Here is a 23879-nt window from a genome sequence, read left to right on the forward strand (position 1 = left end):
AGTAGTTAATATAACCTGCTCTGTGAACGCACTTTCTAAAGATTTGTCTAGTATTTCCTGGTAAGGCACCCTAGTTCTGAAGCTGCAACAAAATTAAATGAGGCACTGCTTTACTGTTAAGGCAAAAATGTGCATAGTTACATGGTGTCGGTCTTGACATCATGGAACAAGACAGCAGTGACACAGCTAGTTAAGGAAATTATCTGGATATATTGTAGGATTAAAATTGCCACTATGTAATTTATAAAATTATATAAATATGCATCAGCTTATATAAATGATCATATATACAAATGCAAATATATGCACCTGATCTTTCTGCATGAGAGAGGTTTTTCTTAGCACTGAGTGTATCTACATGCAGAAGCACAAAGTCGATGTCTCGTGTCACAAAAGAGACACCTGAATTGGATGTGCACAATGTAATTTCTCATATGAATTGTTTCTGCTACATATTTACATGTTCGAGTTCTCTGATCTGCTTAGATGAGGGGGGGAAAAGGCTTGCTTGCTTAATACTACATAACTATGCCTGACGGACCATATTCTGCCATCAGCTGCTGTTTCTTCCATTTGTAATGAGCACACACAACGTACAGGATGCTTCCTTAGCTGTACAGTGCTGCAAATTGCTCAGTTCTCTCTGCAGTGAATAATTATTTTGGGAGTGAGGTAACCAGAAAAAAAATCAAATTAATAGAAAATAACTTCTAATTTGTGCTTTATTCAAGGAAAAACTCCCTTATGAATGACAAAGCTAATAAAGCATAAAAATAGTCACATCTGTATCTATTTACAAAGCAATTCATATTCTCATAGGTTATAATTTCAAAATAAATACTATACAGTTAATTTGTTACTATTAATAAAGAGTTCAGTAAAAGAACAACTGCTTGATATGTTAACCTGGCTGTGAGACGAAATTAAATGCAGAGTTGACTGTAGGATGTTTAGCATTAGCTACATTTGGATATGTATGAATTAATTAATTTCACTATACTCACTTTGGTATAAAACTACTACAAACATCTGAAAAATCAAGCCAATACCATAATCAAACACAATTATGATTCAACTCCAAAAATGAAAGGTAAGCAAAGATCGTTTAGATCAAATTGTTTCTTGCTCCTCAGTTCTCAGCAAGGAAAAAATGGTTTGCAGTATCTCTTGCTAAAAAGTATAGAAAGACAAATCCATGCACTTGGAGCAATGTTTGCTTACTGCTCAGTGGGAAGGAGAGCTCCACAGTTCTGGGGTTTGTGGCAGTGCAATCCTGACACTGCTTGAGAAATAGAACGTGTTTCAGGGGAAGTCTTCACTTAGTAACTGTGATCTATAGCATGGAAAGACTGACATTTTCTAAAGAAAAATAAAGCACATTAAAAGAAATCTGTCTGGTGCTTAGGCACTCCTTCCAATGTCCTCTTTCCAATTGCAAATGCAAATATAAACACCGAGGTGGATATGTGCAGTGGTGCTCTTTATCTTACTGGGGTAATTATTATAGCATTAAATGAATCTCGATTTTGCAGAAAGTAGCCACTTAAATGGTCTGATTTTTTTATACTAATGGAGTATGTGGATGCTAATGTGTTCAATCTTCTGCACTGTTTACTGTTGTGTGATTTATAATTAAAGATATCACATTTTTCTTGTCAGACATTTTGTCATTTTCTCTCCTCCACAAAACTGTTTCCATTAATTTTATCTCAACAGATTTTAGTACTGAACTTTCAATAGCCCATTATTTCATTAATATTCCCAGTTGCATAGCTTAGTAAAACAAAAACAAGGATTTCCTGTACACAATACATTTAATTACAGTATCTCATTACCAGGAATTTTGATCATAGTAGTTTTTAGGATGCATTAATTTAAAGGTCAAAAAAAGTAGATGCAACTGCAAAAGAAACATTGAAAAGTGGAGAGTAAATTAATCTATATTTTTAAAAGATTGCACTGGAAAGGGCCATACACTTTGTTAAATCAAAGGGTAAGTGGCTATATGGCTGTGCAAAATGTTGGGATCAGTTTCAGTTTTATGACCTGTAGGTGAATAATTAAAATAGAAAAAATTTTTAAAAAAGGAAGTAATATCTACTCTAAAATACTTAAGAGGTGCTTTGTTGGAAATTCATGCAGAATGTACTGTCAGCTCAGGAGAAATATTTCATTGTTTTGGGCAGTACATTTTGCTCAGCACTTTTGGAGGTCACAAACTTACCAGTTTTGTCCAACTCTGTACAGAGGTACTCTGCCAATAAAGCTGAATTTTGAAGTTCCTACATTATTACAAATATGTGGAACAAATGTTACCTGATCATTAAGTGTGTATATATATTGTGTATATATATATAAACCAAGTTAAAAATAGAGCCATGTGCTTAGCAGGATGAGCACAGATCACAGTCATTTCTCACCCCTCTCAGTTATTTTACTTTTTCTCAGTCTGAAACCTTTGCATTCCCAGAATATCACACTGTTCAGAGCTGCATTAGTCAAAACACATTTAAAAATATTCATGTGCAAGTCTTTCTCCAAGTTCAATTTAGAAACATTTCAAACTACTTATAGAATAGTTCCAGCATAACTAGAAAAGGTGGAAAGATCAGAATAAGGTGGAAAGATCAAAAGTCAGGTGCAAAAATCAGAAGTCAGGTGCAAAGATCAGAAGCATAGAGTGGCTTCTGCATTAGAACTGTGACTTTTGATTTTGGAAGCAGACATCTAAAGAAGACTATAACAGAGATTAATAAAATCATGAACAATGCTAAAGAACTGAGCAGGGAAATTTAATCACTGTACCTCAAAACAAAGATTTCCTGCATTGCCCATGAAACTGTAGCATTGTCTTGTGCTTGAAGTGGCAAGACATGAATACATTCATATTTGAGCATTTTTATTTGCAGTCAGCCTTGAATCCGTTGCAGAAAGTACAGTTTTGCTGGTCATTCCCAGGGGATTCCCAGAAGTCACCAAAAGACTTTGTGACAGCAGGCTATAGAACTGTACTGGCAGGATCTAGCACTGGCAGCCATTCCCACCTGCATGTCCTGAGCTAGGCACAACTCCCTGTTGTGGAATTACCTTGGAGACGGAGGGCAGAGCGGGCAGCCAGCCCACACTCTGCGGCAGCTGCGGGAACCCAACAGCTCTCCTCAGGTAGCGATCGTGCGTTTTGCAAGTGCGGAGAATGTACAGGGCACACGCAATGGCGTAGCCGCCCCAGTTGGAGACCCCTGCAAAGAACGGCACCGTGAAACCACACTGTCCAAAGTGGCTGGGTTAGTATCCAGTGTCAGGTACCTGGGTTAGGAACCTAGAAACCTGAGCCTGAGGACACCACGGACCATCCAGTTCAAAGCTGGTCTTTGCTGAATGCAAACACATCTCTCTTGCTGTGGATTTTACTTCATGCTGGTTTAGAAGAGAATTTCAACTATAACATTCAAATTTTGTTACACATTAAGAATTTACCTTTGCTGTTGAAAGAACTTACCTCTTCATATAAGAGCAATATGATTAAATAATGCCAAGGTCATGGGTTCAATCCCCTATGTGGGCCATTGACTTAAGAGTTGGACTCGATGATCCTTTGTGGGTCCCTTCCAACTCAGAATAGTCTGTGATATCTGTGATAATTTAGGCCTGGTAGAGGCACACCCACAGAAGTTTATCAATGATAAAAATTCACATGTACATTAATTCTCACACAGATCAGATCAATTCTGCAGTCTTTCTTGTTATTCTTTGTTATTGAGAACCTGGTCTAGAGAAAAGTTCCTTGCCCATGATAGGAGGGTTGGAACCACATGATCTTTAAGGTCCCTTCAAACCCAAGTCATTCTAGGATTCTGTGATTCTGTGGTTTTATTTAATGTGTGATTTTACAAGAATATCCAGGACTTGCCCAACTATTTCCAACTAAATGCACTTTCTTCATGGAACATTCTCAATTTTCAGTCAGTTCTTCTGGAGCCATAGGCCCCTAACTCATCAGAAAAATGGACATAATACAGTTATATTCATTTGCAAAGGATGACTTGGTCACACACAGAAAGGCTTAATAAAAATTACTTGCAAAGACAAATGTTTCCTTGTTAGTTCTATTCTCAACCATCAGCTACTCTTCCACCCCACCAAATATCCCTTACCAGCTACAACAGTAAAATCAGCTTCAACATCACAAGCAATGACGTCTCCATTTTTTATGTGCTTCTTTACAGCATCCTTTACTTTGCCCATTCCCAATTCATTTCCTCCGTCTCCAACACCTTTATAAGAGAGAAAAAGAAAAAAATTAGTACAAACCTAACAAATAACTAACAATCCATTTAGAAAGCATCCAGTGTCCTCCCCAACCACTGTGACAATTTACAGCTCCGTATGAGATGGTTTATCCTTTTTCAACCACAGTGCCTAAAAACAGAAGTCTGTGAATTAAATAGCTGAAAGCATCACCTACCACATGCCAACCTGTAAGGATATATATGCAAAGTACACTGTACAATGTATGCATGCAAAAGAAATCAAAATTATCAAGTGCTTCTGAACTGTAGACAGAATTAAGACAGTAAACTTTGATTACAGAAGGCCTTAAATGAGTATGCTATATAATGTGTTATCATTAGTACATTAGCACAAATAGAGAAAGAAGACAGAAAACTAACCCCAAATAAACCTGAGAAATTAGATGATGATTCCATAATAAAGGGAGCATAGAAAATTTTGGCTTGTTACAAGCTCTAATTGAAAAAGAGACTATAAATAGAAATTCTTGCAGAAAGACAAGCAAAAACATATGTAAGGACTTTGGCACAGGTAGGACTGGCTGCACTGGTCGTTTGTTTTATACAGATCTCAATAGTTGTGCCACAATATATGAAAATCCCAGCCCTGTGCACTATTACATTTTCATTTTCCCTTGTAATTTACAAAAAAAATAGGTAGTCTTCACTTTTTAAAGTGTTCTTATATTCAGGATGTAGGGTCTTGATTTTTTTCTGTCCAAATAGAAGCATTACGTATTTGTCTTAGTGATTTTAGTAAAAGCAATGAGACCTGTCATTTCAGGAAAATTCTGGGCAACCCCAGGTTTGTGACATAAAATTGTCAGATGTCATTGAGAGATCTGGAGATGAGGGTAACATATAAACTAGTAGTTTACACAAAAGCTGGATAGTACCTCTAGTCTGTCACCAATATTTTAAAAAACACACACAAAAAAATCCCATCTATTTAGTTGGAAATTAAAATTTCTCTTTCACCTGTTAGACTGAATGGCATCTTCTTAAGTTTGAAGATTTTACAGAATAATCCTTGTCAATGTCTGTGAAACAGAACAGTGAAGAGCTCAAAGTCCTCACTGAGATGTATCAGATTTTAATTTGAAATGTGACTGTGCTCCAATGCAAAGCATGTGTTACAGGAGAGAAATTACAATATTTATAATTTACACTTCAGGCTCTAAAAGTTGGTAAATTTAACACTTTTAGTAACTGCATAAATATCTCATATGTCTGTAAAAAAATTCTGCTTTAAGTGAAATGGAAAGTTATTTCTCAGCAGCAATTTTTTATTTAGCTCCTTAAGTCTATCCAGTCAAGTGGAGCATGTATCTTACATAAAAGGATTTGTCATGGAACAGCTGATAATTTTTCTTACCTGTTTTAATAATTTGTTCACATTTATTTCACTGTTGGGATTTAATGGTGCTGTCTGAAATCTGGTTGTTGGAAGTGTTTTTCAAATAGGTAATGATATAATCCTGGTGCCTCTACTCTTATATATAAATATGGAAATTCTACTGTTTTGTAAGAATCCCACACAATGTTTTGATTTTTCTTATGTTCCAAGTCCAAACTTTTGCTCTTAGTATTCTTTTAAAAGGCTAAGATGAATTCTTGTCCTTTCAAGATCATCAATCGTTTCTTTAACTGAAAGATATCCATTGGTTGGGGCTTTTTGTATCAATCCTGCCTTACTTTTCTTGTCTTTGCACAAGTCCTGTCACCAGGATGGCTGTGCAATTAGTAGCTCTGCTGCTGTGGATGGATCTCGTTAGTGTGACATGGGGAAGAAAAGAGCACCACACTGAAAAGCTTCCTGTACCATCAGTTTTCTTCTTCCTCTGCACATCAGCAGGGGACTGCATTTCCCTGTGGATCTCCAGAGTGAAATTCCCCTGACAAAACAGAGTCCTCTACACATGTGCCAGTCAGCTCCACTTCTTTGAAAGTCAGCAGAGAGACACAGACCCTTCACACATTCAGTTCAGCTCTTCCCAAGGCAGACAGCTCAAATATAGATGGCTGAAAATAGGCAAGATGAATTCTCTTCCAACGGCCCAAGTGCTTTCCAGGCAGAGGAAAAATAGTTCTGCTGATCTTCCATGTAAGTTTTCACTGACTACATTGGTTTCTGAAACTACATTCATGAAATATTCAGGAAATGTCAGTCTTCTGTGCTAAAATCTTTTGTATGAAAGGGGAATGTGTGACCCCTTTTTCATGCAGTACTTTGGAAAGCTTTTAATTAGCTCCTATATAAATAGCACAGAGCTATGTCAATTGTATGACAGCTGAAAAAAAAAAAGGATGTGGTTCCAGTAACATCTTTCATGTCTTCTTATTCTGTAAATTCCCGAATGTTGCTGCTTACTCCATGAGTTTTTATGGTATCAGTACCTGTAAAATTGTAGGCATTGTACATGCTTTGTCTGTGGTCAGACTACCAGACCAGAGTTTTTTAAACACAGGTCTTGTTTTATATGCAAAACTTGACAGCAACTAATCAACACATAACAAAATGTTACAACATTTCCCATCTCCACCTACTGACATAGTGCTTTTTGCCACTGAGCACACTATATAAAGACTTTAGTCGGCTGAAAACTTGATCTTTCTAGTATTCTAATTTATAAGGTAATCCAAGTACTCCACCCTAATGTACAATATTTATATTTATTTTGAAACTAGACACACGCCTCCAAATTTCTACTGACCATGAAGAAAGTCAGAGATAGCCCACCCAGAAAAAAAAAAAGTCATCCTAATCAGTAGCAATACATTGCCATCAGTAATGGGAGACAAGACACAAAAGGACAGCCCGGTGGCCTTATTAGGCAAAGCTTTGCAGAAATACATTGAAACACTCAACAGCCAACTCAAGAAACTGTATCCCAACTCCAAAAGAGACACCAAAAGTTAGTGTGATAAGCGAAAAAAAAAAAGGTAATGACAAGGTAAGAAACAATTACACTCCTTTTCTAAGGACAGTCAATTAGTTCTCCAGTGTGGACTATTCACATACACAAATCCCACAGGAGATCAGGGCAGATCCCTCCATTATCTTTCAAAGCCTTTGACTCGTTAAACCGTTTTCTATGTAGATATCACTTTACAGACAGTTCACAGCACTGAGACACAGTGAATCTGGGTAATGCTTATTTTCTTCTTATTCACTAGCCTGTGTCATTTTTAATTAATGCAATTTCATAGTATATTTGAATATTGAGAGAATGTTGGAAACAAACTACACTCTGCTGAATAGTTTGAAAGTCTCACCTAGCAGAACACTCCCAACTCTGCCCAATCAGTAATACACTTTGAGCTGCTGTGGGAGATACCTGGAGAGGTTAGGGTATTTTTTTTAAAAGGCCTCAGTTTGGGATGTTACATAAGTAACTACTGAGACCAAGTCCTTTTATCAACAGCTTAAATCAGGAACAGGGGTTGAAATTAACTGTAGCAGACAAAGCTCCAGGGCATTTTGCTAGACATCTTTACAGAAGAGAGCCTTTTCTATACGTATTCAGTCAATCTTTGGTTTCTCTGCTGAAATTGCCAAGAGAGTGCCATCTAGAGTGCTTCCTTTTGAATGTAGGAAGTTAATCCTCATAAATAGGGGGGAAAAATTAATTAAATCCAAATAAGATGTATTTCAGATTTTAAGGTAATACAGAAATTATCAGTGAACTTTTCTGCTACACAGCTTTTAAATGATACCAATACCGTGAAATCAGACTATGCATTACCTCTGCAGGAGCTCTAAATTCTATGGAAACATTTGAAAAACAAAAATACTGACAAGCCAAAGTTTCTGTGCTTTTGGTAATGCTTAGTAGTGAGTCCACAGCACTGGAAGAAGAGAAAAAGCCAGATCAGCAGACCTGGTCTGACAAGACTGAAATCAGCCTGGCATGGGTACTTATTGCTAATTTTGGGATACTTATCTCTAATCTCATTTCTAATATTTATATAGATTATATATCGCCAAAACTCTAGTTTGGGCCACAAAGTAGCAGGAAGCATTTGATTGCAGGAGGATGTTGTATAACACTTTATAAATACACCTTGGTCCATGGTGTATATTTTCAAAACCAGATACAAGTAAGTTTTCAGGGAAAAAAAGGCAATTGACAAAAGAGAGAAGCACAGTGCAGACAAAAGCATTCTCACTAGATGCATTAGCCAAGGCAAATGTAGTTTTGGTGGGAATATATTCCTTTAAAGATTCTTACTGTACACATGTATTTTGTTAGAGAAGGCACTATCACAGTAGATGCAAATATGCAATCCCTGCTTAAAAGAATGTACTGTTAATGACAATATAAACTGAGATTCTATCCAGACTGCTGCTTTACCTCAGGTGTATTTATCATAAAATTATACTTTAATAAGTAATGTTTCCATTCAACAATCATTTACTTTCTATGCTGCCTTTCACACATAAAATACAGAACAAAGTCACTGTCAAAAACTGCGCCTAGAGAAGTGTATATACATACATTGCTGAATAGGTCATACATCTGTGTCCTAGTTCAGCAGATGGGGCCAGTTTATCACTGTGTGCGTGTGACCAAAGCTGTGTATTCTCCACCCTCTATTCATGTCCCATGAACTGTTAACAATGGACCATTTGCAGCAGCTGCCCAGGGCACACCTGAACCCTCAGGGTGTGAGCTGGGTGTGAAAGAAGCCTGTGAGATAAGAGCTGTGATAACTCCCCTCCAGGAAGTCGTTGGCACCTTCACACCCAGCCTGAGGGGTCATGTCTGCTAAGGGGCCAGCAGTGATTCAAGAACACCCCCTGAGACTCACAGAGTCAGATCACACATTGTGGGACTCCCCACCCTGGGGGAGGTACTGGGTGCTCCCACCTGGACCTGAGAGTGTATAATCTCGGGGTTTGAAGACCTCAGGGACCTTTTCATAAGATCCAGAGGAGGACCAGAATCTCAACAGGACTCTCTCAACGGTTTTTTTTTTCTTTCCCTCCTTTTTACTTTGTATGTAGGGGAACCACGTGGGGCTCAGCACAGGGGCCAACGAACACCATTGTGTTTGTGCCCCAGGGTGCTGGGTTATACTTCTGGGTTGTGTGGGTTAAAACCGATTTCTCCTTTGTATCACTGCATTTATTGTATTATTTTTATTAAATTGTAACTCTGACTTAGAATCTCTTTTGTGTTGGGTTTGTTTCTCCTGCCAGTTTACCTTTAAACCAGCACAACCTGGGCCTGCTTTTTTTTATCTTGAATAACTTGGAAATTAGCTTTTTTTTTATCCTTCAATAGAAAATTGCAATTTTTCTCCAGCAATGGTGTCTTCAAATTCAACCACAATGAACAGCTGTAGCCTGCAAGCAGCCATTCAGCACCTGCCTCCTGCTCCCCTTCCCTTTCAGTTCCTGCTTTATGTTTTTCTTGCTTCTGAGGATATCACACAAACTTACACATACCTGTTGTTGTCACTCCTGGAATGGTTTGTGCAGCTAAAAATAGTTCATCTATGGGATCCACGAGATGCTTAATGTTAACTTTCCTGGCATTGTAATAATTGCCATCAGCAGCCATCCCAGCACGCTCTATTGCTATCAGGTGATCAAATCTGGTTAGAGATCAGTAAAAAAACAGAGGAGAGTAGTCAAAGCGGTGATTTTCACATGTGCTTGGTTCTGCTTTTGACCATTTGGGATTCTGTTTGACCATTTTAGATACTGTTTTGTTATTTTGAATGTAATTCTCTGCGTTTTTTCCAAACAGTTTTTCAGGTTTTTATAGCTTTAGTGCAGCTTCCCCTGACCACATTTGGCACCAAGAAATGGAGAAGTTCCTGTCATCCTCCTAGCCAGGAAAACCTTGGGTCAGCCATCTGGCCTGGCTCTGTTTCTCATTAAAATAAGTGTTATCTTGTAAAATATTAGTCTCAAAGAAAACAAAAAAGTGGCAAATTAACGATCATCTAAATCCTCCTTAGTGCCAATATGGTCTTTGCTTAAAGTACATTGCTTGGCAAATACTCATCTGTTTCTAGTTAGGGAATGTTTTGGTTTAAGTCTTTAGATTTAGCTGATTCTTCTTTATGTCTATGGCTCTTATGCAAGTTATGAAGGTAGACAGATGTACTGCAGATGTCCTCCATTTTAAGCAGAATTTTAGTACTCAGTTCTGCCACTGTATGTTAGAATTAAGATATTTTGCTTCTGTTTCTCCAATTTTACTGTGAAGAGGTTACTAATTCTGCTGAAAAACTTAATGCTCTTGTGGGTGGATATCTACAGTGCTTCTAGAGACCTTAAGAAGGTTAGTTGTCTACTTTAAAAAACACTTCAGCTTTTTGGGTCCTAGGGATCAATTTAAATAGAATCTGGCTGTACTTATATTAAACATAGCTATGAAATACATTTTTAAAACAATACATAAAAAATTAAGACACTATCATGCATATTATTAGAGTATACACTAACCTGTGAAAAGAAATTAGAATGAAGTTGTTGAAGCAAATATCACAGTGAAAGATATTTTTATTAAAGAGAGCAAACTGAAGGCAACTACACTAAAAGGCTTTACAAAGAAAGATCAATAAAAATGAGCAATGTATGCCTACAAGGAAATAGTTGCCTGCTCAGTAATGAAATGTGTGTCCAGCTACTTAGCAAATTCTTCAGTGCATTAACCCTAACCACACACTTTGCATAAATTTAAACTTTGACCCAAGACTATATACTCAACAATGAATATGCAAACACTTCACATCAATACTGAGAAGCACATGCATCCATTTCTCATTTTTGCTTTGGCTGCTAAAGATAATAGGATGACAGCTTGCACACCATTACAAACACATGATGTTATATTAAATGAGACCAGATTCCTCAGTTGTTAGACTTGCCAACTACAGCCAAAGCTCTAAAAAATTAATATATTCCACAACTCTTTACCTAGCTCTTTCTCAGAATTTGACATAATGCTTTCTGATTTTCTCATTGATTTAAAAATTGGTAAAATAATATATATTTGGTGTGTATATATATCTGTGGAATAATAGCCAAGAAACTTATAGAAATTTTTCAAAGGAGTAAAACTATGGATATATGAAGAAGTATTTCTTTTTTATACTACATAAATGTATAACTGCATAATAACATGGAATTCTCTTCTCTGTGTGTGCTCCAGTAACTATCTTTGGCTTCAAAACTTGTTCTGTTCATACCAATTCTTAAGGATTTACTTGTAACCATTGTGCCTTCTTAAACCATGGTCATTATTTTTATTGTAACTTTACACAGTAGAGCTGTGACCCATTCTCAAAAACTGAATACACATACCTAAGTCTCCCGTTATCACACAAAAACTTTAAAGCTGAATCAGCACTTTCCCTTTGATAACTCAGTAAAGGAATGGATTTCTTCAGGATTCCTACAGGAAAACAAAACGCCATTCAGATACTACATACCTTTTATTTTGTTTGATGTGTTTTTCAGTAACTTAAAAAAAAGAAAGCAAAATTACTAGAATAGTAAGAATTCAATGTCTTTACACTGTTCTTGATAAGCTCCCTGCATCCTTACTTTAATTTAAACTTGTTTAAATGTTAATGCTAGTAAATGGGACCTTGAGATAGAAAGCAGGACTACAAGAATAAGAAGAGACACTCTGAACTGAACTCAAACAGCTGATCCAGACTCAGTACCCAGATATGCACACATTAGCTTGACACCACTAGGTTTAACAAAATGTCATCATACCAATGCTGAGCTGATCTTAGAGGATGAAGTCTGGTTCACTCTCCGGGAAAAAAAATGTCCTGTACTAAGTGACAGTGAGACTAAAACTGAAGCAAACCTTGGCTCAAATTAGCAAGATAAAAATCAACCCCCCCAATGTTTCTTACCTAGTTGAACAGCTTCTTCAATAATCTTTTTATGCAGATCCATGGCTCTCTGATCTGTAACTATGGCAACCTCTTTTCCCAAGGCCTGCAGGATAGCTGCAATAGCAAGGGCTCCCGGGGGCCCGTCGTTCTCCTCTGGCGGCTCGTAAGTGAAGTGGGTTGGGAATCCCGTGGTGATGAGCACGGAGCGGGCGTGGGACATGGCCAGGCAGGCCCTCAGCAGCTCACCCTGGCGCAGCAGGTGGGTTATACCCCGCTCGCCTACAAAGGGTTTTTAGAGAGAGCAGTACACTTCAGTGTATCGTTCTCCTTTAGAAGTTTCCCTGGGGGTAAACCTATATACTTAAGTGACATAAAATGGGCTAGAAAACAAAAACAAAAAAAAAAGAGAGAAGCACACACCTCTGGTCAAGGCAGGAATTGGGGTAATTTCCTCAGGAAACCCAGGAAGGTGTAGGATATGAGTAATGAAGATAATGGGCTGTGCTTCCAGGTTAAGAATATCTGATAGCTGGATTTTGAAAATTACTATATCTAGCATTTCTATATATTAGTGTAAATAGCTTTTTCTGAGAGTTTATTGTATATTTTTCCTGTCCTTTTTCCCCCACTTTCCTCTGATCTATGATGACAATCCTGCTAGACTATGTCTAGCTACCAAAGCTAGATTGCAACTCAAGCATTCCAGACTTTAGAGAAGTTCTGATAAAGACTTCAGATGTGGGTCCTTTGTCTCTATTTAACTTATCTAACTTAGGGAAGAGCTAATTCCCAAATAAATTTTACTTAATGAAATGATTAACTACAAAAGTGAGGTTTCAGAGGCATTATAAGTTACCAGTGTACTTTATACAAACTTAACTAAAGCAGTGGTATCCAGGTGACTGCTATGTGTTCTTGTAACGCTTCATGTAGTAGAGTATCATGTTATCAGACCTTGAGAAATAGCTAAATATTAATGGATGTCTCTTCTCATGGGTTGGTCCCTAAAAAGGCAACACTGGTGTCTGTGTCTGGCCTTCATTGTTCAAACACTTCCTCTCCCCTCTCTCTTCCCTGTTCCTCCAAAACAGAAGATCACAGCTCTATCCTTTTGACTGCTAGCACTCCTGAAAACCAAAAATACCAGCATGATGTCCTGATACTCATGGGCAGAGACAGGTAAGTCTTCACTATTGGTTTTCATCCTCACATCTTCATCTTTCTCAGTTTCCCCACCCCTGCACTTTCCTCTTTTTGTTTTTGATTTCCCCTTTGCCATTTCTTCCCCTGTTCCTCCTAAATAACTTACAGGCAATACATAGATGGTCGACAGAGAAAAAAGTTCTGAACAAAAGTTAACAGAAGCAGGGAATATAAGTCTCTGAGAAGTGGGGTATATTAACTGAGACAATTTACTGTACTCTCCATTAGCAAGAAAATGAGCTAAATCTTAAGTTAGGTTCTGTATTTCTGCAGAGCATGGCATTGTGCCAAACTGAACTTCAGAGAGTGAGAAAAAGAGAGGCCTTATGAGTAAAGATAAACAGACCCAAATGTACACACACAGCCCAAACCTGGAGCTTGGGAGTGCTGGGCGTAAGCCGTTTTCCACTACTGCCTACAGAGGATTTCAGAAAATTTATGGGACACTGAGATCAGAATTTACAGCAGCCAGAGGGAACTAACTCAGAGTGTGTATTTTAGGAATGGTTGCCCTATTCAGTTTGCCTTTACTTCCCTCTTATCTTCCCTGTACACATGCACAGCTGTACCTCTCAACCTTCTGTGGTGACCTGGTCACTTTGGTCCTCAGTCATGAACACGTCAGCAGAGCCCAATGTAATTCCACCCATCAGAGAGGGGGGTTTGAAAAACACAGCTACTAGAATTTTCTGGTAGGAGCATAGTAGTCATGAATATATGAAAAGAAATGTGCTATTTACTTGACAGTGAATACCCATGTAGCTGTTAGCAGCATGTTGAAGTGCCCTGAACTTTACATACCAATTGTAATTTTATTCAGTAACAGTTCTTATTCCCTGTGGATTCTCCAGTCTGCTGTAAACATCAATGCTTCTGCACACTTTGAGACTATATAGTCATCAAAATCAGATATTCCATTACCCATAAAGTTGGATGCTTTTGGCCAGACTCTGACATTAACTACAGTAACAAAAAATATAAGACCTAGTCATATAAACTCACTGTATTCTATAAAGAATTCTTAAAATTACCTTTAGATTCTTACCACCTTCTTGAGTTTTATGAATGTCTAAAAAGTCACAATAAATCTCATCTACCTCAGAACTAATCCACTAAAAGAAGACAGTTTTTGTTTATACCTGGATCTACTCCAATCAGGGTCTCTAGAGTCTTTATCTTTTCAGCTGCTTCTGCTGACACAACACTGAAATGCAGAGGATCTTGAGAAATGCAGTGGACTTGTGGGCCTCCTCTTAAGGATCTGACGTTGTCGTTCTTTAAGTCGGTGATGAACATGCAGCCAGGCGAATGAGTAAAAGCTAATGGAGCTCCTAAAATGGATTAAAAAGCTCCAGTTAAATGCTATTATTGCAATATATTATCAGAATGATAAAATTCCAAATAGCAACTTAACAACACAGAGGCCTTGCATGATGACACTTATAAAAACAGATGATGTTTTAAGTTACACTGCAGCAATTAATACACTTTGAGAAAGAAATATACGCACATACATCTGAAAGTGTTTTCACTTTTAAAAACCTCATGTGGGTAGTTGAGATCAGTTTTTTCCATAATGTCCTCTTTGGTCAAAACTTGAGGCAACTCAGGAACAGAACTCTGGAATCCTCCCCGGATGTTTGTCAGGAATTGTGCCTGAAAATGGGGTTTGACGAGCACAAAGAAACGAATGCACTGGCATAATGACAAGACAAGGCTTACGTTTGCCCAGTGTTGTAAGAATAAATGTCTCTCTGGTACCTTTGAATATCCTCATAATAGTGATGTGGCAAAACTATCAACCACTGCCTGCTGGCTAGGAGTAGTCCTCTATCAGATTAAGAAAATGGGGACCAGCATGTCTGTGCAGTGTCTTGCCAACCTAAGAGAAGAGCTATAAACTGGCAAAAGAATAATGACAAAAGGTGACCACTAAGACTTAGCAAAGGGAATCCAAATAGCCTCTAAAACTCTTGAGAAAATAAGCTTGTTTAGACCTGACAGTGTAGTAGCTCCCCAGAAATATTTCCTGTCTTTATAATCTAAATTCCCAAAGTCTGGATGTAGGTGACACTTGATTTGGCAAAATTGGTACATTGTTAGATAAATCACAACTAGTACACTTAAACAAGAAAAATTTTGCTTTGTTAGGAGGGTGAAAAGGGAGGAGATATGTCTTTAGTAAGTACCTATGTGCTTGATTTGTGCTGTATCAGTGTGTACACCCAGTCATTTGAAAGCATCTGGGAAACATGGTTGTTCAGGTTTAATATACCTCCCCAAACCCTGTGAGCAGACAGTATTTTCTGTAACAAGGTAGCAGATTTGTCTAGAGTTGGGTACTGTTGGGTATGGTAGAATTCTAACTACCTAATTGAGAAAGTAGCACAGCAAAATAAGAACTGTCCAAGGAGTTCCTGGAATGCATGAATGACAACTGGTTTTCATTAAGAAAATGGAGAAGTCAGTTCCAGGCAAAGGAGCATAGACAGCTGCTTTAGGCAACAGATTGTAGAAATGTTGACAAATTTTTTCTCTCCTCTCTCTGCACCAGGGATGCACAAGGAAGATGAACAGAACTGCTGAAGAACACAGGAAAGAGTGGGATTTTCAGCTTCGATCTGGGACTGGAGAAAAGAGATTGGATGTATGAAAGAAAAAGTCTCTTCTAGAGCTTAACATATTTAGAGCAGGTGTTGGGAGAAGTTCAGATAAATATCTGTCAGAACCACAAGAACACATTAGATCCTGCAACGAGACAAGGACAAAGCAGATGACCTCCCAAGGTTCTCCCAATTATTCTGCCTATGACTATTAAGGTTCTTTTTCAGTAAGAGTGAAAATACAGTATTTCATTCCACACTGGTGACTTAGAGCAGTATATAATACTGTCACTATGGTTTCTTTGTTTTTTCTTGCCCTTTGTGCTCATGCTGTTATAAATGAATGCATACAGTACAGGACAGCTCTGTGCAGAGGACAAAGCTTCATTTATATAAAGTGTGTCACATTTACTTAATTTTGGAACAAAATCTAAAAGCTCAACATTTTCTGTCAGACAATTACGAATGCTTTTCCAGGTCAATCAATGTGCTAGCTCTTGTCAACATTTTGGAAAGATTTCTGGCTGCTCCTTTATTCCCCCTTCATTTTTTCTTTTTCCTTTACTGTTGCTTAACTGCAATGTTAACAAAAATTAGTATCTTAAAAGGGAGAAGCTTAAAGATGAATGCCTTTAAAATTTTAGCTTATTATAATGCTTAAAAAGATGTTTTGATGCTGCTAGAGCTTTAGATTTAAGCCTTTAAATACTCCTACAAAAGTGGTGAAATTTCAGTAAGAATTTTCTTTAAAGTAGATCGGTATTTCATAACGGAAAACAGTCCTGCCAAAGGCTTTTTTGTTGCTTGGTTGGGGTGTCTTTTATCTTATTCTAAAATCAAGCCTGCTTAGAAAAAAAAAGAGATATAAAGAAAGAGATTGAAGGATAATGTGAAGAGTTTCCAAGCAGCACATACTGGAGTTGATAACTGCTTCCACTCCTGTTACTCCACATGCCCAAAACACTGGAATATCACCAGGGTGAAGGTGAACTGTATCTCCATAGTCTGGTTTAGAAAGATCTTGTATTCCCAGCAGACCTTGAAGTGATCAAAAATGAAAAGATGAGTGATTCTAATTAAGCAGTATCACTGCAAAGCTGGCAGGGTAGATCCCAAACATCATTCAGTGGTACTGAGCTAGGAGTGCAAGAGTGTCCCCCTGCAGTGGCACACTTAGTTTTTCTTTGAGTGCATATCCCCAGAGCCTGAGCTGACTTGTTTTCCCTTTTTGATAACACCAGTAAAAAGGTATTTACCACCTTTTTTCTGTAATAAAATACAGGCTAGACATCTATGCTGAGTATCCAAGATAATATAAATCTTCTCTATTGATGGAAGAATTATGTTCATAACACTGCAAACAAGAATAAATGCCTGCAATGTAAACAAAGTTCTTTCAGAACACATTTTCTGCTGCTCTAACTTTCTACATAATTCAGCTAGAGAAACAATCAGCCTCTCTTCTTCCTCTCTAGCTTAGATAACTATACCTCACTCTTAGCCAGCTCTCATGGTTTTTTGCTTTATTCCAGTACCTACTTTAATAGTTGGGTTCATTCTAAGCACTTGATATCTTTTCTTGGTTTTAATTTTTTCAGATACTTCAATATACCACTGTCTTTTCTGGAACTAATTTATACAATCTGTGTATATAATAATTTACTCTTTTCTGTTAAACATAAACAAATAATGGAGTCCTTCACTTGCCCAATCATCTTGTTCCTCTACTCACAGTAATGACTTATTACTAGTTCCTCAGATTTAAGCACTCAAGAGATGTTATTGGAGCATTATGTTAACAAATGACACCTCCTTTCATGTCCTGCAGTGTGATCCTTCTGCCTATGCAGCCCATGATTACCAAATTTCAGACAGCAGGGGGGAAATTACTGCAATCTGTCTTCATATTACAGGTGTTTGGTTTTGTTCTTTTTCCAACAGTCTCCTGTCTTACAATTTTTTCTTGGTTTTCCCTAGTAAAGGACAGGCCTACACTTGTTCGAATTAGGTTTTTTTTTAAAAAATAATCTTGTCATATTTATGTTTATTCTGTCTCAAGTGTTGTGCTCAATGTATGCTCTTTCAGTATTTTTAAAAATAATGCAGTATTTACTTTCACAGTCATCCACTAAGGCACAAAATGCATCCATACATACTTCTCCCCATGCTGTCAATCATTGCTACCCTGTCCCTGGAATCTCTGACAGCAAGAAAGTATTCACATATAAGCGAAACTGCATACATTTCAGAAAAATGGGATTACACTTTTTTACCAAAACCACCCGTGCCATATAACTTACTTTACCTACATTAGACTGCTATCTTTTTTCTAAGAAATTTGTGTGTTCAGCTCATTCAATCCTTCTTTTCTCTTTTTTCTTTTTTTTCATTTGGTTTGGTTTTCTGTTGTTTTTTGTTGTTTTAAATTCAGGTTTGTGACCATTAGAAAACATTAAAACATAATAAATTTAGTGGTGCAGGTATTTCCATCCTACCACTTCCCACAGTTTCCCCCATCACTTTTATACACAGTAAAGTGCATGCAGAGAGAAAAATGAAAAGCACTGACCAGGGTCACCCATGTGAATTGGTGCTCCGTGGGCTTCTTTTAGTTCAGATGTTGCTAGCACAGCTGCTTCCAACTTGCTTTCAGGTATAGGTCTCATTGTGACTATTAAGTTGCAGCAAAAGGGAGAAACACTGTAGCAAGGCACAGCTGTCTGGCAGTTCAAAAGAATCCAAGGTGTTAGCAGGAATATTGAATAATACTTATGCAGTATTAGAATAAATAAGTCTAAAACTTTGTGCTGTATTTAAATTTAGAAAGGTTGCATACTAACACTCATTTTTTCCCACCCTTGAGCTTCATCATATAGATCACTAAAATTTTTCAACATCATGCTTTTCTTGCTTCAGTGTGTACAGCAAGGAGAGCTCAGTAAATTTTGAATGCTGCCAGAAAGCAATGGTGTGTTCCCTGTACAGAAAGGGAAAAGCTAAAAAACATTATCACTCAGCTACAAATCTATTTGGTCTGAATCTACCCTTTCAATTTGTACATATAGCTCTGTAACACACCAGAGTCAGGAGCTCCTACAGAAGAAGCTAGTTCCATACATACAAAACCTTTCATGCCCCTGCAAAGGTTTAATGGAATTCACAATCCTTACCAACGGGAATGCTGAAGACCTTTTCTATTTTGAAATAAAGCAGGTTGGCTTTTTAGAACAAAATGCCTGATATCTGAGTTGCAGTTGAACATAAGCAGAGAGTCAGAGCTGTCTAGAAAATGTTCATTTTAAGTCTTTATAATAATAATAATCACACCTGTCACGGAAGAAACACACTGCAGGTCTTTGCAGCATTGATGTGCTATAAACTATAAAATTTTTCTAACTCTGAAAAGTTTTATTCTTTTTCTTTAAGCTTGGTAGAGGGACTCATGTATGAGATACATTTGCACCTTCATTTTGACCAGGAGTAGAGCAGAAAGACTGTGACGGAGAAACACTGTAACACTGAAAACAATAACCTTTGTCTAGTAGAACTGCACCTGCACTAAATGAAACAGGCATGTAGATATTTACTTCAGTGTTCTTAGTATTAAAGGGTCTATCTACTGGAGCCAGAATTATTTAAAGACTGCTGTTAAGATTAAAATTTACACCATAAACTTTATAAGCACAGTCATAATTTTCAGTGCTATGGTAGACACCTCAAGTCTTCAGGAACATCTTCTGTCCCAGAGGTCTGGGTTCATAGCAAATGTGCAGTTTAAAGGCTCTGCTGTCATGCAGAAGAAAATGCTACTATAATGGTTCCTAAAAGGAATATTCCAGCTGCAAGACAGAGCTGGTATGGAGAGGGGGACACGTAAAAGTATGGTCAGAATAGGGCATGGGTCATCAGCTGAAACAGAGAGAGCAAACCAGAACAGAATCCAAATGAAATGGCTGCTACAAAACACAGGGGGAAAACTGTCACAAAAAAAATGAAAAAAAAAGCAGATTGACCTTGCACTGAACTAAGGCTAAGAATATTTTACCCTGTAATTTTTTTTATGCACTCAGCACTAGCAGATGACTGAAATTACTATGTAGGTAGGGAAAGAAAGTTGTGATTTTGAGCAATAGGTATTGTGCATCCAACATGAATATGGACAAAACTCACAGGCAAAGTTACAATGAAGTATACTTACTTTGTACATGCTTACATTACATTTTTGTTCAATGTTTCTTATGGGAATGCCCGCAGTTTGGACTGCTTTTTCAAAAGAGAAGCTGCAGCCTAAATAAAAAGTCACCATGTCCTTAAGTTGTTCAGAATACTCCTTCAGACTTTTCAGTGATCCAGTACAAACTCCATGCTCATACATTCTGTACTGTGGGCAGTCAGTTCTAGTGAAATAAGAAGTAATCACAGCTTTAGGATATTTTTTTGAAAACAAGGCGAATTGATTAAATTGACATTAATCCAGAATCAAAAGACAAGACACAGTCTACTTTATTCCCTTTTTTCTTTCTGAGTAACAATGAAGCAAACATGCAAAAACCCCAGGACAACTTATTTTGCGTGTATTTTGCATGAAACCAAGCCACGTTAAGAGTTTGAGCTTTTTTAGGTTTTATAGGTTAAGGTCCCTTATATGTATCTTGTCTCAGGCTTTCAAAAATTAGGAAGCTGGTTTAAGTCTTGTTTTTAGTGTTTACTACAGGAATACATCTTTCAAATTTCAGAGACTCTACAAGCACCATGCAGTCACTGTGGCCATATTTCTACTAAATAAAAAAGTGTAAAACCCTATTATTTAATTCTGCTGGCTCGAACTGCAAATTATTTGGAAATTACACTGAATTTCCCCTTTGGATTAGCCAGGTGGGAGTTGGTCTCTTCTCCCAGGCACTCAGCAATAGGACAAGGGGGCACGGGCTCAAGCTCTGCCAGGGGAAATTTAAGTTGGAGACCAGAAAAAAATTCTTTCCAGAGAGAGTGCTCAGGCATTGGAATGGCCTGCCCAGAGAGGGGGTGGATTCCCCATCCCTGGAGGTTTTTAAACTGAGATTGGCTGTGGCACTGAGTGCCATGATCTGGTAAATGGACTGGAGCTGGACCAAGGGTTGGACTTGATGATCTAGGAGGTCTTTTCCAACCCAATTGATTCTATGATTCTATGAAATACTTGCAATACTGACAATTATCCTAACATGTTTCTCAAGAACAGGATGATCAGGCTGTTATACATGGGTTTCACTCAAAGGTATAACTCCAGGAAAAGGAACTTGTTCAAAATGTAAAGCAATGTCAGCAGGCTGTTTGCTGAAACCCTGCTAATCACCATCAGCATTCACTGCAGAACTCTGGCAAGCAGAGTTGGTCTGTAGTTACCTGATATCAGCATCACTGCTCAGAGAAGGGCATTGCCAATCCCCAGGCTGGCTCCGGGACAGCAGCGGCAGAGGCCCATCGTTCGCGCGGCAGAACTTCTCAAAATCATCAGCCAGAGACTTGTGCAAAATCACAATGTTGGCCTGTTTATAGCCTGAATGTTGTAATGACTGGTTATTAATTCGGCTTTTCGTTTGTGAAACAATAACTTTTCTGTATAGATTTCTTTAGATGGTCTATAAAAAATTACCTGAAGGAAATTTTTGATTCAGAACTCTGCAATTAAATCAATCAACTTTGTGAAATGTATTAAAAATCATAGCTAGATGTACTCTCTATGTGAAGTCATTCACAACTAAAACAATTGGCGACATAGGTATTAGTAGAATATGAAGAGAGCATAATTAATAAACATTTCCATGAATTGATATATAAACATAATTTATTACCTAATCTCAGAAATTACTGTTCTGTAGGAAAATGTTTTACTTTGCAAATGTTATCCCAGAGTCAAAGAAAAGCTACTTTCAAAGCTACTTTGTCCAGTACAACAGTAAACTCCTGATACCTGGATGTTTGTAGCCCATTCTTTAGAATTTCTTGGCTATGAAATTTTATTGTGGGCTGCAATTAAACAGATATGATTAGAGCTCAGGAATAAACTCATGCCTGTCTACTGAATCTCAGTCATTTCCACTATATCTAATTTAAAAAAAACTAAAATAAACAGAACTGCTACACTCCCTTCACTTGGAATCAGGTTTGTATTCAAAGGCTGTTGACTGCTACCATGAAATAGCTTCTAAGGACATTTACAGTTTTGCAATGAGTACCACTGAATAAAGGTCGCATTCATTTATTTAGCAAAAATTTCTTTTCTAAACAGTAGCAGTTAACACCAATGTCATACAAATTTTCCGAATATCAGCTGTTCAAATACTGAGGAAACTTGGAGTCCAACTGGTCTGTGGTGTACAAACCCAGCAATTACCAGTCCCTAACGCCTGTACTGACCTCTCTTGAAAAGTTATTACCATGTCTGAGATCAGTCAGGCGAGTGGGAGGCTGCATAGAAGCACTCACTTTCTTAAATACTGCAGTAGTCTCTATCCAATCATGCAATCAATGATCTGCCTTCAAAGGCTGTTGGAAATCAGCAAAATCTTACTCTTGACCAAAAATAACAAAGAAATACAAAGATAAAATTCTATTTCTGATGTAAAAATGCAAAGCACAGGCTGAGGTAAACATGCATTTGCATACTGGATTTGTCCACAAACTGCTCTCTTGGGAGTACTCAGCACAAAAATTCATTTTATTACTGGCAAAAGTTACTAAAGACAGGAAGAGTTTCTTGCTAAATACAGAAAAATATTTTTGTTAAATAAACATACTAAATTTTCCACTGAATAAAACACTACATTCAGTTTCTGCTCAACTTCATTCCCTGCCATCCATAAGAAATCCACAGGCACAGTCTACTTTGCTAGTGATATTCATGAATTCTTAAAACTGCGGTTTTAGTCAGTGCATTCAACTCAGACAACACTGAATTTAACACACGAGTTACAGCTGACATACTGAACCTGCAGGCAAATATTCTATAAATTCAGGAAACTTCATTATAACATTTTGAGAATTTTACTGCTCCTCCTGATAGCTACCCTTACTTTTTTACATAGATGAAAAGATATTTCCTCCTCCTATCTTCTTACATATTCACTTGCATTATGGAGCCATCATTATGAATGTCTTCCCAAGCAATAGGAGTGAAGGTGGATGTGCTGATCAGCCTAGGCATTAATTCAACACACTCCTGTCCCAGTTCAGAGAAGTCTAGAAAGAACTTTTAATTTCTTTGGTGAGTGACAATGAGGTCAGTAAGAAATAATTGGTTTACTCATGTATCATAATGACAGTGTTGGACAATTTTAAGGAATCTGAGAAATTCCAGTTACCTAACTGTTCCAATAGTTCTTTTAGTCATTTTATAATGACACTGTATGCTCATGAACTCATTTTGTATGTCAACAGTACTTTTTAGAAATGTTAGAACTAATACATTTAAACTTACTGCAGCAATATATGAACTTAAAAATTCATCTGGGGCAATCTGCAGGTTACTAACATTATAATGTTTCCCATTAGGATTTTTCAACTTATGTTCTGATGAAAAAGAAAACCACAATTTCAACACTCACTATGATCTATAAAATAACCTTTAACATCCTTATGTTATAGTAATGCTGCTACACATGACTTTTCTGATCAGATATTTGCCACAGTATTTTTAGTTGTTACATTTTAAAGTTGATCAGAACAATGACAGACTTCTCTGCTTCTGTAAAAGTCCAGCTATGAGAGAAAAGGCAGAAATCAATCTTCCAGAATGCATTCAGTTTCTTGAGTATAAAACTAATTTTGACCTGCCCCTTAGAATTCCCAGTCTTGCTGAGTCAGTAATTTCCCCCTTCTGAATGAATGAAGCACAAAACCATTTCTGTAACTGTATGTCTCGAATTCTTCCCAA

General features: G+C 37.4%; 1 protein-coding gene across 2 annotated transcripts in view; it reads right to left on the minus strand.

Moving 5' to 3' along the window:
• Positions 1 to 23879, minus strand: part of DGLUCY (D-glutamate cyclase) — a 46813-nt gene that overhangs the window by 3180 nt on the left and 19754 nt on the right. For both annotated transcript variants that reach the window (XM_071557671.1, XM_071557670.1), the window contains exons 3-12: positions 21350 to 21503; positions 20163 to 20361; positions 18534 to 18684; positions 16880 to 17002; positions 14501 to 14692; positions 12177 to 12437; positions 11611 to 11701; positions 9742 to 9890; positions 4155 to 4274; positions 3088 to 3239 (exon numbers count right to left, since the gene is read on the minus strand). In XM_071557671.1, coding sequence (XP_071413772.1) covers positions 3088 to 3239; positions 4155 to 4274; positions 9742 to 9890; positions 11611 to 11701; positions 12177 to 12437; positions 14501 to 14692; positions 16880 to 17002; positions 18534 to 18684; positions 20163 to 20361; positions 21350 to 21503 — 1592 coding nt within the window. The remainder of the gene's footprint in view (positions 1 to 3087; positions 3240 to 4154; positions 4275 to 9741; positions 9891 to 11610; positions 11702 to 12176; positions 12438 to 14500; positions 14693 to 16879; positions 17003 to 18533; positions 18685 to 20162; positions 20362 to 21349; positions 21504 to 23879) is intronic.

Source organism: Pithys albifrons, chromosome 6 (genome assembly GCF_047495875.1).
Source record: "Pithys albifrons albifrons isolate INPA30051 chromosome 6, PitAlb_v1, whole genome shotgun sequence".
Lineage (NCBI taxonomy): Eukaryota > Metazoa > Chordata > Aves > Passeriformes > Thamnophilidae > Pithys > Pithys albifrons.